Genomic DNA, 16,933 nt, shown 5'->3' with positions numbered 1-16,933 from the left:
GCAGCCAATTCTCTTCATGGAATACCTCAATATAAACCATGTAGAAAAATAAGACATTTTCTCGCTCGCAGTTACTGAAAGCTAGCTCAGAACACATTGAAGAATGACAATACCATTAACACTACATGTACCAGCATTAGAAATAATCGGTCACTGCAATTCCAGTGGGCTGGATTTGGAGTAGTAACGTCAAGTACTAAGTCGGCAAGATTCGATGTAGTGCAATACTAAATGAAAGTGCTGTTAGGTTTTTGATTCTAGAGAAAATTGTAGCATGAACAAACTTTTTATGATTACAGGATGTAAAGTAATACTGTGATCTTACATTTGTATCTCCCATATGATTAAGAACTGCTTTTTTTCTAATATGTAGAAACTGAATGTGAATCTTTACTCCTGACTTCTGAAGCAGAAATCATAAGCTAAACAGTATCCAACCAAACACATTTTCAAATTTTGTCCCATTTCACCTTTTTCCTAATTTTTTAAACCTGTCCAAAAGTTAATTTGCAAAAAAAAATATTCAATAACTATTTTAACTGAGTATTTATCCTACACTGTAATTATACTAAAAGACAATTTCACCTTAAGAAAATACTTCCATGATGAACATAAGATTTCCCATAAAACAAGAAACTTTTTTTATCAATTTGAAATTTCCCGCCTATTTTACTAAGTTAAAAATCACTACTCTTCACTTCATGTTTATTAACCATAAAATATTAATGATAGGATGAAGATTTTGACTGATAAGTGTGTTGAATGGAACCTGCTTAACACGTTTAATGTTTCTTGACACATTACTGCAAGACCTAAATTCCTTAAATGAATTTTATTACTAAATATCTTTCAAGGCCAAAAAGGAGTCCCTCAAATCTTCAGTAGCATTATGCATTATGTTACTTCATGTAGATGAATACCGGTAATTGGAAAAGCAGTCGAACTTGCACAGGCTTAAGGACAGTGACATCTTGCGGTTCTTTTAAGCTGGTATTCGAAAACGAAGCCTGTCACATAAGAATGAATGGAAAATGAAAAGCAGAGAAGCACAATTGGTGTCTATCGAGATGCTTATTGTCAGCTGAAACGCAATATAAATTTTGTGGACAAACTAATTTACTTTCAAGAAGTTCAACACTTTTATGATTTCACTACACTACAATAATTTTCTATCCTTATAAATATTGCTATTTCGATGAAGTATTCCAGCAACGTTTTCAGATTGTAACAGTGTTAAAATCTTGCTTTCCATGTTTAACAGAGAACAAGACGGTAAAATTAATAGCCATTATAATTGAAACTTCTGCGAGTTGCAGTGGTCGATCGGTTTTACATCTATATCTACTTCAAGACTAGACATTTTTCTCTTTTAAAAAATATATACTTAATTTTCCATAACCGTAATTAAACGGAAATCGACTTGACAAACTGAAAACATATTGACCCTATTGAGACGTTTGTAGACATCTTAAAGCAAAAAAAAAAACAATAATAAATAAATAAAATAAATAAATAAAAAATCAGCCATCTTAATTTTTTTCTATCTCTCATAGTTTTAGAGAAATCAGTGGTTATACCCATATGTTCTATTAATAGAAAGGCATAATGAATTTCCACCAATTAAAAATCCCTTCTTGTTTTTTTGTAGGATACCATAAAGAATACTCCTGCTAACTTTCATCAAAATTTGCCAAGTGGTTAAAGAAAAGAAAATGTTTGAAGAATAATTATTGTTAAATAGACCACAATGGACATGACTGGAATAGCTCACAGCCCATGAAGCATTCTGGTAAATTTGAGATTAAACATATCAGCATCAGCACATCTGCTCTTTCAATACCTTTATTACATGGAGCATTCATAACAGATATATACTATAAAGAGCCCTTTTCAAAGGGAGATAATTGGCAACAAAAAATGTAATGGGAGTTTTTTTTTTTTTTTTACTTTACAAGAAAACGAGTTTGGTGACCCCAAATTTTCTTTTTGAAATATGAAAGAATGTCACTTGTTCTTTATGTAATTTAAAAAGAAATCTTATGAACCAGTTTTTCATACACATGAAAAAGTAAAAATTCCCTACAGAATCGATATAAAATGCAAGAAATTGCTTTTATTAGGGCGTCATTATCTCCAAATCAAGTTTTGTGACCTATTATTTTTACATAACAATTCTGAAGTATGTTCATTCAAGGTCATCGTTGAGAAAAAACTAAGAAAATTAGAAATATTAAATTTGAGGTACTTAAAAGTAAATCCAGAACTTAGCAGCTTGGTGCTAAGGTAGATAACAGAAAAGAATGTAAAACATTTGATTCAATTAGTTGTAAAATTTATTAGATGCATACATATTGTGTACAAAATTAGAGATAATTTAAATACAGTAAAAAAATGTATACATTACATGAAAAGAGTTTCAACTTCTAATGTGTGGTATTATTCATCATCACGAGTTGATGAAATATATCTATGGAAAGGGTGATAACTCTTGTTAAAACTTGCTAATGTGTTCAGTAAAAGCTTCTAAAAAGCATTTCATAAGCAAATGAAAAAAGTATGTGAAAGTATTTTTATAGTGTAACAATAAACAAAATCATTTGGTAAAACATGGCACTATCTTAAGTTAAACAGCAAATAAATAACTAAACTATTTCTTTTTCATCATATCATATCCATAAACTAAGTCTAAAAAAATGTATAAGAAAACACAAAATGTACTCAATATCTGTTGTTTTTTTTTTCTTTTGTAAATTTTAAAGATTTTTTTATGCAATTTTTCTATTTTAATTCCTTTTTTTCAGAAATGTCTTTTTTATGTTTTTTTAAGCAAATTTTCTATCAGATTTTTCTTTCTTCATTTTTATTTTTGTTATCATGCATTTTTTTTAATCAAAAAAGAAGAGCTTTTGAAGTTTTTATAGCAATGAAAAAATATTTATTATTTTTAAGAGATTCAAGTGACACACTTCTAATACACATCTACCCACAACATACTAAGATGATACAAACACTCAGGAACACACTACCACATTAGAAGTACAATAGACATGTATTTGTGTTCATTATACACACATGTATCACCCAAACTATTTAAGCATGATCAGAAGAGCAATGTCATTATTCCATGTGAAAGTGAAGTGAAAAATTACACACATACTATTTTTTGTATGATTACCACAAAATTTTTAATTCAATTATATCAGGACATTGCACAAAATGGTTGAAGAATCAGTTACACCCTTTCACAAACTGTTGAAATAATTATATTTGTGACGTTCATATATTTTGTGGTTGAGAACAAAAATTAATGTTTTGAACTCCATTAATTCTACTGCAACAACAAAAATAATCACCAACCAATAAAAAGGACCCTTACAATACATATATGTGTAACAGCACTTAAATAATATGACAAGATTAAAAACATATATATTATGAACATATTTTGGTAACATAGCACTTATTTGACATAAATTGAGATTTTTAACAAGATTTTATCACATGTTACTTTGATCATTAGTAAGAATGATGTTTCTACTGGACTGATTGCTATTAGGCTTGGTAGGTTGTTGAAGAAACGTTGCCACCATGGCCAGTCCAGTTGGTATGAATGAATGTTCCTGGTTTGTCCAGTAGCTCGTAGGTGTGTGCTCCAAAATAATCTCGCTGGGCCTATAAAATCAAATTCATCAAGTTACATGTATATACTGAGCTTTGTGACATATTCCCTAAAGAACAAATTCATTTAAAATTTTGATCAAATGCTTCGCAGGGCACTGCCTTGATGATAATACCACAGAGGTGCAACACCTGAACAATTGGGGAAAGTATGGACACACCATTCAAACTTGATACAGCTGCAAGAATCAAAGTTGTCCCATTTTAGCCTTTAATTCCTAAATGATTTCACCTACAACCTCAAAAATCAATCCAAATTTTCCTATTTGGGTATTGCATTTTGTTAAAATTTCAAAGGGATCCATTCCTTTCACTTAAAATTAATAATCAGAAACCCAAAAAAACATGTTTTAGCCCCCTTTTGGCCCCTTGTTCCAAAAAGGTTGGGGCCATAATACCAAAAATTAATACCAACCTTTCTTTTGTTGCTTTGAATCTTGTTGTCAACCAACTAATATTCAAGTTATCGCACGAAACCAAGTGTCTAAGGATGACAACAGCACTATGACATAGACAACCACAGCACCATACCATTACATGTGTACGACAGTAAATTTTTAGCAGTAGTATAGAAAGATGATCTTTAATGTACCTCATTAACAAACAATACGGATTGTAAAATATACATTAATAGAGACTTTTAACCCAATTAATGGCAATGGTCAGGCATGAAAAAAAAATTCTTGATTCAGTTCTTGCTTCAGTAGTTAGTAGGGATAAGTGAGAACTGCAGCCCCACGTCCATCCTGAAAGGATCAAGCCTATCTACCTCTTCAAATAATGATTAGCATGGACAGAGTAAATGTGAAGTCTGTGATAGAACTATTTATCAAACAGTTTAATAACATGCCTATTAGGGTCAGGTCCAAGATTTCAGAGGGAGATGTAAACATGACTTATTGTCATGAGAAGTAAGCCATGGAAACACATTTTTTCAGTAAAAGTTTTTAAAAAAATTAACATTGTATGCAAAAAGTATTTTCCAATTTTTTTAACAATGTACCATTTGGAGCTATCTTGAAATGTTGTGATAGATTTGAACAAAAACCTGGAAATGTCAGGCATAATGACATGAGATGTGTTTTTAAAATTCAGATCATGGTAGAATTATAAAGCCTAAGGATGACCTAGTCTGAAGAACTGCCTGCAACATTGGGTAAATCTAATGTAACAGCTGTTACTAGAGTGACCTAAATTAACAAAAAGTCTGGCAGATCTGTAATCATCAAAGAATGCCAAGGCAGTACTGAAGGCAGGAGTAGGTACACCTAATGTAACAACTGATGCAAGAGTAATTTATTCTTACCTGTAGTAGATTGGCAGGGAGTCTGGCAGATCTGTAACCATCAAAGAATGCCAAGGCAGTACTGAAGGCAGGAGTAGGTACACCTAATGTAACAGCTGTTGCTACAACTTTACGCCATGATGCCTGAAAAGTGGCCATATTAATATATGTATTCGTTCCAAAATACTGTCTATGGAGGTAAAGTATTGAATCTGCTACCATAAAGCAGGTTATTTTGGTGAATGTTATTTTGAGATAAAAAGGTATAAGGAAAATTTAGGCAGATGCTATGTGATAAACTTACTACTTAATTAAGCTTGGAGTAAAATTTGGTGTAATTCATTTGGCTGTTTTAGAAAGACCACTAAATACAACAAAATAAGGACCCTGTCAAAATTACCCGCTATACGGTATGTTCACATCATTCACAGTTAGTTTGATGAATGAAAAAAGTCTTTATATAGGCCCGATAATCTAGAGAAATGTATTATTTCTTGGTCATCATTTTTCAAAAGACTCCTTTATGTTGATATTAAGTAGTGCTACCATATGATATTTGATATCTAAAAACAATTTTGAAAGATATTTCTAAACAAAAATGATACACAACATTTATGATCAGGAATACAAAAGAATACCAAGATGTAATATGTGATTGAAACTTGTTCCATCTACAAGTTAAATCTCCAAGCATTCTTGGCACAGGTGAAAAGTATTGTGACGTTTTCGGGTAGAAAATCAGATAAAATACAATATTTATTTCACATATAATTTATGTATTTTATTGCACAGGGAACATTAACAATCTATAATTCACTTTTACCAATAGAATAAATCATTTGTGTGTTTGTTTAACCAGCTGAAGAGGATAATGAATAGAGTTTCCAAATATTCTCAAGTACTATATTTTATTATATAGATAACAGTGTTTTATCGAATTTTCCCAGTGTAAACATTTACGATAATTCACACCGTGAAATAAATTCGGTAATTTTTCCCACCAAAACATCACAACATGTATATCAATCCACCATTGACAAAATTTTAATTTTATTTTGAAATAACAACAAATAAGGGAGATGATCTTTATAATAAATAGGATAATCAATTGGTCATCGTGAATAACCAAAATATAATCACTTGTGCCAAGAATGCATTAAGATTTAACTCGTGCACGGAACAAGTTCTGCACAATCTTCAAATCTAAGTGTTCTTAGGCACTCATGATTATATTTTGGTTATTCACTATTTCCACGGTGCATCCATCTGATTTGTTCATTGTGTCATAGTTCCTCTTTCGACTACCCCGGATTTGACTTTTTATGAGTAACTCGGCGGGTGTTTCTAGAAAAGCAGAGGATGCTTACCCTACTGGTGCACCTGGTCCATGCTCCCAGTTTTAGTGGAGTCCGAGTTGCTCATTTGCTTTTGTTACTTTATATGTATTATTTTAGTTACTTAATGTTCTTTGTTGTGTATGTCTGTTTTCCATGTTTGGTCTTTTTCCCTGGATTACTTTCTTTTGATTTCCACTAGAACCTTGGTTCCTTTGATTACTCTTCCAATTAATTATCCTGTTAGTACAACATATGTCTAGGACCAGTATGGTAAATGTATGTTTTTGTGCATTTAAAAATACATGCAATCGTAAGTTTTAGAAAATCATACTCTTTTCATGTATGAAATTCTATCGAAAACTTAAAATAGCAATAAGATTTGTATTTACTTGTTTTTCATTAATTAATGGGTTTTTTCATATACATATTTTTCATGTATTTTTAATGGTGGTCCTAGACATATGAAAAGCAATGACACTAAAATAACATTTTAGCTACACCTGGAACTTCAATATACCCCCCTAAAGACATTGCCTTATATAACAGGCAAATCAAATCACAGGATTTATTTTTTGTTCCTGAATCTTACAAAGACTTGTATTAAAATGAACTACTATACCTGACATTTTTGGATCTCCCCTTTGAAGAAATCATCTAATAACAGATTACTCAGATCTGGATTCTTGTCAAAAGCTTGTTTTATATTGCCTAAGAAGACACTGAAATAAATTTAAGGTTGTGTCAACTACTGCTTAAGTTAATTATGTTTACTACACAAACAAAATGTGTTTAGCAACCTTAGTCAATGCATTATATCAGTAATTTACAGCATTTTCTTTTGATGTACTCAGACCAATTAAGCTTAATTGTCACAGTATACTAGCCCTGATGCAAAAAAAAAGAAGAAAAAAAAAAAACAGGTCATTTTACTAGCAGGCATGAGTAAGATATTGCGAAGGAATCTGCTCCTCAAAACATCCAATCATAATTTGTTTAAGTAATAATGAAATGTAATGACTTTGGTGATACAGGAACTGTACTATAGGATATGGCTGATATTTGTTAGTATCACACCAGTAGTTGGATATAGAAAATAACAGGAAGTAAGAACAGTGCAAAACCAGTAACATAATACATCAATTCTCTGAAGCAAGGGATAACAACCTTATAGCAATATCAGCTTGCTGCAAAGTGTCAGTCATACTTCATTTAATGGCAGAACTACCCAACAACCATTTTTAAAAATATCACACTTTACACAGTAATATTGCCACACATAGAAGTTTGCTAGAAAAGAAAGGGGATCAACAAATAAAAAGTAGAGGTTTTCAGGATTTTGTTGGTTATGTTTTTGCCAAATGATGTGTGAAAATAACTAATTTTTAAAGATGTAAACCTTACCTTCTTATAATACATCCTCCTCTCCACATCAAAGCAATGCCTCCCATGTTAAGTTTCCAGTTCAGTTCTTTAGCTGCCTCCCTCATCAACATAAAACCCTGAGCATAAGATACTATCTTGGATGCATACAATGCCTGGAAGAAAAAAACAATTACAAAGCTCTATCAAAAACACTATAAAGATGCTAATTTTTTTTCATGGTGTACTAATTTTTGCTATTTTCACAGTACAAAAAAAGCATGAAGAAAATTACAAGTGAAATTAATTTGTATTATAATATAACCATAATCAGTTTATGAAAACTTGAGAGTTGATACATGTGAATATGTTCATTTACCATGAACATGGTGAAATATATTTTTTTACAGTTATCAATGAGAACATGGAGAAAACTTTTCAAAGTGTTTTCAAAGAATCTGAATAAAAGAATACTGTAAACCATATTTTTTTTGTAAATTTTTTGCTCATTTCACTAGTAAAAGGAGACCCAATAATAAAGTACCATGAATATGTCTCTTTGTTGTGGAATATATATTACAGACAGTGTCAGTCTGGAAAATGAATATAAGAAAAAATTGAAATGATATCCTAAAACACAAATAACAAGAAATCTGTGAGCAATGGCTCACTGGCGATACCCTCACTTTCAGTCATGATATAAGGAAAATAATAAACAGAAAACAGTTTATTGTTTCTCAGTATTCTGAAAGTTGTAATCGAATTTATCCAAAAATGTACCATACTATATGGTATACCTAGAGGAATATTTAAAATTTCAAGCCACTGTGATGAGTACTTGCTGAGAAAAGTGCAACAGAAAAAAATAAAAAAGAACGGACACACGGACAAGGGTAAAACAGTATAACCCTCTCCTGTGGTACAGGGGTATAAATAACTATAACGGATGGACACACAGACAAGGGTAAAACAGTATAACCCTCTCCTGTGGTACAGGGGTATAAATAACTATAACGGATGGACACACAGACAAGAGTAAAACAGTATAACCCTTTCCTGTGGTACAGGGGTATAAATAACTATAACGGATGGACACACGCACAAGGGTAAAACAGTATAACCCTCTCCTTTGGTACAGGGCTATAAATAACTATACCAGATGGACAACCGGACAAGGGTAAAACAGTATAACCCTCTTCTTTGGTACAGGGCTATAAATAACTATTATGGATGGACACACGGACAAGGGTAAAACAGTATAACCCTCTCTTTTGGTACAGGGCTATAAATAACTATCCTCAAAAATAAGTTGGTATAGAGAAGCATAGAATCGTAATACAGGCAATACCCTTCCAATTATATTTTCCATAAATGTTTCATGGTTTACAATATTCGGTTTCTTTGATCTCTGGGTCTAAAGAGTTTTTTCCGAATTATTCTGATTTTCAGAAAATCTTTAATATGGTGAGGGTGTTTCTAAAATTTGCCAATATTACAAATTTCATTAAGTCTTTCTTTTTTTCTATAGAAATCTTTAACTAATCAATCAAGAGTAATTAAAAAAATCGAACTGAATTAATTCTTACATATTTAATATCCTTAATAAATTCTTTCTTGTCTCCAGTATATTTGGTTGTTGATGGCCCACTGAGCTGTTTACTAGCATCTATTCTCTCTGTTTGCATGGCTGACAGACATCTGGCAAATACAGCTTCAGCTATTTAAGGGTTAGAAATAAAAAAATTACATAAGGTTACTTGTACATGTAGTTATTTGTCATGAATAAAAAAATCTTCAAGTTTTTTTTTTTTAGACAAATTTAAAAAAAAAATACTGAAGGCCTAGAAACTAACTTGTGAACCAGTGTTCAAATAGGACATGAATTTACTCTGCAATCTTCAAATACCTATAAAAAGGCTAGCCTACCATTATTTATGGGCAGGCAGGAATAGAAATTTCTAAGATAGCCACATAAACTTACTTAGTGCCTTTAAAAAAAAACTTTAAGCTGGGACAGTTTCAGTAAATATGCCTAAAGTTTTTCTAGATCAGTATTAAGATTACTACTTTTACACAAGCTTATTATCTCCCCTTCCACCATTAACAAACTACAATCACTGCTATGTCACTTTTTTTAAAAGAAAGATTGAGTGTATGGTAATGATTGACGCAGTATTTCATGTTTTAAACACAGCACTAGTTTCAATAAATTAGAAACAGTTGGATTGTGCAAACAGAAGGAAAGTAAGTGACTGTAAAACTAACCAATCAGTGATACAGGTGTACCATATTCTAATGCTGAGATGGCAGTCCACTTTCCTGTTCCCTTCTGAATAAGGTAAAAAAAGAAAAAAATATAAAATCGTCTACTCAAACAGTTATAAAAAAAGGGGAAAAATAGAAATGATTTTATTCTTTCATTTACCTTTCCGATTTAGAATTCACACACGTATCTACAAATTACAATTGAGTATTTTTAAAATCAAGCCTTTGCTAAACTTCTTGACTTCTATTCATTGAAACAGCCAATTAATTCACCCTCCACCATCAAGTGTAAGACAGCTTGACTTCTATTCATTAAAACAGCCAATTAATTCACCCTCCACCATCAAGTGTAAGATTATAAAAAGAAAATAAATATATAGCTACCTGACCAGCAGTGTCTCTTATCTTTTCCAGTAAATATTTCCCATCTGTGTCTTTAAATTTCAGAATATCTCGGGAAATCTCAATCAGGAATGATTCTAATTCTCCTTTGTTCCAATCATCAAACACCTACAATATGAAGTACATGTTATATGATTACAATACTAGACTTGACAAGAATTCTTTTTGACCATTTAACATTAGAATTTGACCTATAGAGCTAAACATCACTGTGTGTCCTACATCTGTGCAAGTCCTATCAAGGCAAACTGAACACGAAGTTACATGCATTTTCATAATATGCATACCTCCACTCTTACAGGAAGTTGATATCGGAGAGCTACCAAAATTGCTTAAAACATTTTCCCAATCTATATCCCAAGCTAAATTTGAAATCAAATCATCCATTGGGAACTGAGATAATTGTGATGAAAATTTGGATGGATGGACAGACATGGTGATTCCAATTTCTTAAGTGGAAAGTCATTACCGGTAGTGAACAGAGGGAAAGCAGACTCAAATGTGCCCCTTCAAAACATTCTTTCAATTGCAAAAGATTAGGGATAAAGTAGAAGATGCAACAGCCATGCATGCTCCACTGAAATTCCATACATGTAAGTCCTAAAGAATCACCTATGATTCTAAGTTTAATATCATACATGACCATAATAAACATGTGCACCAAGTTTCATGAAAACTTGACCCATGAGAATGAAGCAAAGTCTATCAACTGGTACAAGACAGAGATGAAATTCACATCATCCAACACTGTTGTGCACATTCCAAAGGTGTCAAATAATACCTCATCATTTTGTGTGGTGGGGTATTAAACACAAAAATACCATAGTTATCCAGACTTACCTCAGCCATTTCATCCTGTGACATACCCAGGCAATCCTTCATCAGGTGGTAAGCTTCACAGATCAGTTGCATGTCACCATATTCTATACCATTGTGTACCATCTTTACAAAATGGCCAGCTCCTTCTGGACCTACCTAAAATACATAATTATTTACTTGTTTTAATTACAGCTCTGCATTAAAAGAAAGCGTGAAAGACAGAAATGGCCTGGTTGCCTTAAAGTTGGAAAATACACCAAGTCGGTAAACAGGGAGAGCAACAGACCAGAGATCACATCCAAAAAAAATATCGGACACATACTCAATTTGTGAACCAATTATCTAATGGTTGTTCATAGTTACAGAGAAAAATGTTATAAAAATATTTTCCCTTCCCGACAGACCGACATTTGCTCTCCTATAAGCTAATTTGCACTAGTGCAACCTGGCCAACCAGGCAGATACTAAAGATTACTGATTCACAGATGTCTTAATCCCAAAAATCTTCTGATTGGAAATCCTTAAGTAGTTCTCACAAAAAACTGTATTAGACAAAAAAAAAGTGCAAATGAAAGTTGATCAACATAAATAATTTCTATTACAGCTAGTTGAAACAGACCAGTTCTAATTTCAATACAAATCTTAAGTAGGTTATTGAATAATTTATAAATAGCTCTCTAGGTAGAAATCCGCCCTACATTATACCATGTGTCCTACCTTAACTTCCAATGAACACCTGTGTGATCTTTTAGGTACTGTCTTTTAAGTTTGAATGGCTGTTAATTATGATGACCTTAACCTCTATATTATACTATCCACCAGTGTGTTTGGGTAGTTTGTACACTACATTTTAGTGATTTACTTGTTTCTGTACTAACATTTTTTCTAATTATATTATCCATAGCCAAACACTAAAAATTTAAGATTTCAAGCCCCTGCATTTATCACTGTTATGTCTAATACTGGTATGTTGAAAAAATAAAGTGAGTACCAATTTCAAGGTCTTAAGGAGGTAGACCTAAGGAAAGGGACACAACTCATAGAAATCATTGGAAGGTTTGCATTCATAATTTTACGTCAATCTCATGTAAGCATCAAAGTGACTTGGACTGATTTCATTCATTCTGTTTCAGAGAAAAGCTTGAAAGGTTTTGGTGAAATTGAATATGATACAAACATATCACTGATTTTAAGAGCTATGTCCCTCACCCTAGATCTAACTCTTTAAATGACCTCAGCAGGAAATAGACCCTACTTAAAATGAGGATGCTATAAACAAACTATTCAGGAAATGTGAAGTGTGGTAATAATAGGATAATGAATTGGAAAGAGTGAATAACCAAAATATGATCACGAGAGCCAAGGAACGAATAGATTTAAAGAGTGTGCTGAACTTGTTCAGCCCACAAGTTAAATCATTATGAGTTCTTGGCACAAGTGATCATATTTTGGTTATTCATGATAACAAATTGATTATCCTATTTATAATATATATTTCCTCCATTATTCATTGTCATTTTCAAAATAAATTTTTACATAGTGTGAATGTTGGATTGATATGCCTGTGTGACATTTTGGTAGGAGAAAGTGCAGGAGTGAAATGACCAAATTTAATACACAGTGTGAATTAGCAAAAAAAATACACTGTAAACATTTGGTCAATTACTGCTATCTTTATAATAACACTATTTTTGTCTCAAGGTTTTCCTTACCCAATCACAGCATGGTTCATCTCCAGACTTGGCAGATATGGACTGGAAAATGCCTTTAATGTGTGGCCTTCAAGTACAGAATGATATGAATGAAATAAAATCATATTAGGTTTTAATATAATGAAAAAGGGCTAAATACTTACAATTGACTTTCTTTTTGATGATCTTTCATACCAATCAATCAATTAATCAAACAGATTTCCGCTATCATGATTGTGATAGCATTAGGTTAAGGGAAGAAACTGTGCGTTTTGATAAAGTCATTGGAAGAGAAAATAGAATGGAGTGGTGTTAGATCCTACAGGCAGTGACTAAATGGAATATTTCTTATGCAGGGGTTTCATTATATTTTTGCAATGTAGGTACCTTTAGTTTTGTAGGAGGAACTTTTCATCATTTTGTGTCTCATAAAAAACATGAAATGTTAAAATTCTGGAGGTACCTTTCAGTAGTTTAGCAGGGTAAAAGTACCGCTTCTTAATGAAAGGCCTGCATATGTTTTAAAATTCTAACATTAAGTTGCACAGACTGTCATGCAAGTGATACCCTAACTAATACAGAAAGTTGAAATTGTACAAAAATCCAAAATTACTTACTACATACATGTATGCCCCATCCATATAAAGCCATACACCAAATTTGAGATCAATCCATCAAATGGAAGCTGAGATTTTTGAGATGAAAATTTTCTCTACCATTCCATAAAGTGAAAAATGACTAAGTCCCATGAAACAGGGAGTTGATATGGTAGAGAATTCAAAATCAACTGAACATACATGTATGCCCAATCTATATAAGGCCACACACCAAGTTTTAGATCAATCCATCCATTGGGACCCAAGATTTTTGTGACAAAATTCTATATAGTGAAAAATGGCAAAGTCCCACAAAACAGTAAGTTGATATCGTACAGGAACCAAAATTGCTTACAATGTACACTCCTAAAGTAAAAAACTAAATTTGACATCAACTCATTAATTGGGAGCTGAGATTACTGAACAAAATTTGAACAGATAAATGGACATTAGATAACATTAACAACAGCTGTGTTTACGTTATACTGCATTGTAGGGAAAGATGAGACTACTAACCATGCTTCTGGAGCACCACCTGGCATGAGTGAAGGGCCATATCTAGCGCCATCTTCACCACCGCTTACACCACTACCAACATACAGGAGACCTTTAGCTGCCAATTCTTTACACCTTCTCTAAAATACAAAACATTTATACATGTACAGTACATGTATACAGATAAACAACAATAGATCACTGATGCCTCACTTATACTGAATAGAAGGTAATTTTTCAAGGGAGCTAATTTTGGCATATTTTAACTGTCTGTCTAATAACACCAATATAAGTTTTGTGATATATTAGCTCTGAGCTTAAGTACATAGTGCATCACTTAGGCTCTGCAATTTTTTTCAAATACTGCAAACGTACTTATTTTTTAAGTGTTCTAATTTTCATTATTTTCGCCGTTACAGAAAGCCCCGAAAAACAACAACTGCAAATATGTTCATTTTACAGAATCCGCAAATATGAATACATTTACAGTATTTTTTTGCCTAAATTAGTGAAAATTTTACAACTGCAAAAATAACCTGCCATGCCGTATCTAGTAACTCAAGGTTGCAAATGTTATAGAGGACAAAATTCGGATACTGGTAATCATTCAGAATTAAACTTTTGACCTTTTAATCACTGAGTCTGATTTCAGTCTGATAGGAAATGAACAAAAAATCTTCTGTAAATATGTGAAATTAAAGACCCATGTGACAAGGCTAGTAAGCTGTAGAGTAGTGGAGGTGGAATCTTTGTACTCAGAAAATCACTTGACTTTTTTTAGTCAAGATCAATGATTCATTAGTAATTTCCTATATGCATCTTGATACATGTCATTTGGAAATCAAAATGGTTCTGAGCATTAAAAAAAAACAATTTTAAACCCACATGAAAACTTTCAAAAATTAGGAAAAAAAACAACTTAGTTACAAATAACTTATTCTTAGTTACGTGAACAGTGGATCCTGTCTCCACTTAACCCTCAATAAGCCAGAATTCAATTCAAACAAAACCATCTAAACTCAATAAATTTATAATTACTCTCCATTTTGAACATTATGGCTGATCTCACTCCTCACTGAGAAAGGGGTTCAGTTGAAAGAGTTTTCACAGTACATTCTTTATGCAGGGAGAAAATAATTTTTAAACATAACCTTTAAGTTATTTATTGCATAATCTTCTTTAGAAAGAAATCAATTGTCAAGTTATTTCTTTAAATGATTCCATATTGATTTTGTAAACCACATATTATTTTCAGTAATACTGACAGTTTTTTTTGAAAATTTTCATGATAATTACAGTGAAACCTGTCTTAACTTCTGACTGTTCTGTTCTGTTTAGACAGGTGTTCAGTTTACCCAGGTTCAAATTATATATATACCCATATATATGAAGGACCTCCAAAAGTGTCTGGTTTAGACAGTTTTTTTTGGGGGGGTTTATTTTAGGGTTTGCAGGATTTAACACTAACTTCATTTGTTTGTCAACAGGACTACTTCAGAGGTAAAACATGTAGTCCGGAGAAGTTAATGACAGTTCTGGTCTTAGATCTTGGGAAAAATAAGGCAAAATTTAGATAGCCCATAGGACTACCATGAACAATTTTCAGGTATTCCTCTCCAAAATTAGGGTGGCACAGGACTACTGGACTACTGTTAGTGTCAATCCCTGGTTAAACAGGTTTCAGTGTAGTTGGTACAGCAAGACAATCTCATGTCACTTAAATCTATAAATAGGAATAAAATTGAATTATCCATTCAAATCCCTATACTTTGTGTTTGCTTTCCATTTCAAACTAAAGATTGTAATGAAATTTGATATGATGTATCTTTGGTTAAACTACTATTCATGTAATGTTAACAAGACCAGTAATACTGTTTAATGGTTCTAATTGATGAAACCTGTTTTAACCAAACCCTGTATAAACCAGACATCTCAAGTCTCTGTATGTCTAAATACACTCTGAACCTGTGTAAACCACATATCTATCTAAATTGAACTTTTTTATAAGTAATATTCCAGCTAAAACTCAAGCAAATTATGTAAAATGTGATGCACACTAAAAAGGCTACATATTTTTATTTTTGTTATTAAGTTGCTTTATAGGTCTATGATGAAATGTATAATCATTTATTCCAAGCTGTCTGCTCTTAGGAGATAATATACAATGAAAATCCATTAGTTTCTGCTGTATTTTGGTGTCATTTACATACTTATCTCCCTTAATTTTGAATTCTATAGTACACTCTCCATAATTTATATCTCCTATGAACAGGGGTTATATGAGAACCCACACGTTAATTCCTGTTTACTTAAACATTTTAAACAACATATCAAAAGTAATGATATATAGGCCTTGAATCACATATTGCATGATTCTTATCTGGAGTACTACTTAAGTCTTTTTACATATCAGACAGGTGGTGAGTCATGCATATCAAAAATCCACCAAATAAACTTTCATTTCTAATTCAAAAATAAATACAGACCACATTACCAGTCTTAGCTTTACATAAGGTCATTACACTTTTGAAATAAATAAAATTAAAGTGGCACTTTGCAAGAATTATTGTTCTTGATTTGGTTGATTTAAGTAAAAGATGAATGAATGGTTTTTCCCAAAATAAAGATCTGAATTCAGAAAGGACTATAATTATGTAAAAGATCAGGGGAATTTTTTACACCTTGAATCCCCTTTACCATTAGCAGTGCCTGAATTTTATATGGAGTGGTATTTAAAACTTGATTTAAGAAGAATATAGCTTGGTTTTCACTGTATTTAAATGTACAAGTACATTTGTATTAAGAAATAATTTATTAACATTGAAATGTACTCACATTGGTGTCCCTATATTCAGAATTTCCACCATCAATTATAATATCCCCCTTTTCTAAAAGGGGAACCTACAAATATACAAAACTTATTCAGTGTATAATACCAGAAAAAAAACATAATTTCATACATGCAAATAAACATTTGCTTACTGTGTATATGAAACATAAACAATT

General features: G+C 32.0%; 1 protein-coding gene across 2 annotated transcripts in view; it reads right to left on the bottom strand.

Moving 5' to 3' along the window:
- Positions 1–2,310: 2,310 nt before the first annotated feature.
- LOC148601447 (6-phosphogluconate dehydrogenase, decarboxylating-like) overlaps positions 2,311–16,933 on the bottom strand; it is a 33,119-nt gene continuing 18,496 nt past the window's right edge. The window contains exons 4-14 of one of the 2 annotated variants that reach the window (XM_088554657.1): positions 16,763–16,828; positions 13,949–14,067; positions 12,858–12,924; positions 11,167–11,301; positions 10,309–10,434; positions 9,925–9,988; positions 9,246–9,376; positions 7,702–7,835; positions 6,920–7,019; positions 4,985–5,107; positions 2,311–3,672 (exon numbers count right to left, since the gene is read on the bottom strand). In XM_088554657.1, the coding sequence (XP_088410783.1) occupies positions 3,553–3,672; positions 4,985–5,107; positions 6,920–7,019; positions 7,702–7,835; positions 9,246–9,376; positions 9,925–9,988; positions 10,309–10,434; positions 11,167–11,301; positions 12,858–12,924; positions 13,949–14,067; positions 16,763–16,828 (1,185 nt within the window). In that variant the 3' untranslated portion in view covers positions 2,311–3,552. The remainder of the gene's footprint in view (positions 3,673–4,984; positions 5,108–6,919; positions 7,020–7,701; positions 7,836–9,245; positions 9,377–9,924; positions 9,989–10,308; positions 10,435–11,166; positions 11,302–12,857; positions 12,925–13,948; positions 14,068–16,762; positions 16,829–16,933) is intronic. The other variant, XM_088554656.1, reaches the window with a different exon arrangement.

Source organism: Perna viridis, chromosome 12 (genome assembly GCF_037379345.1).
Source record: "Perna viridis isolate PV_CMFRI_1.1 ecotype Kerala chromosome 12, ASM3737934v1, whole genome shotgun sequence".
NCBI lineage: Eukaryota > Metazoa > Mollusca > Bivalvia > Mytilida > Mytilidae > Perna > Perna viridis.
The sequence above is the reverse complement of the archived record's forward strand: the minus strand, read 5'-3'. Positions and strand labels throughout refer to the sequence as shown.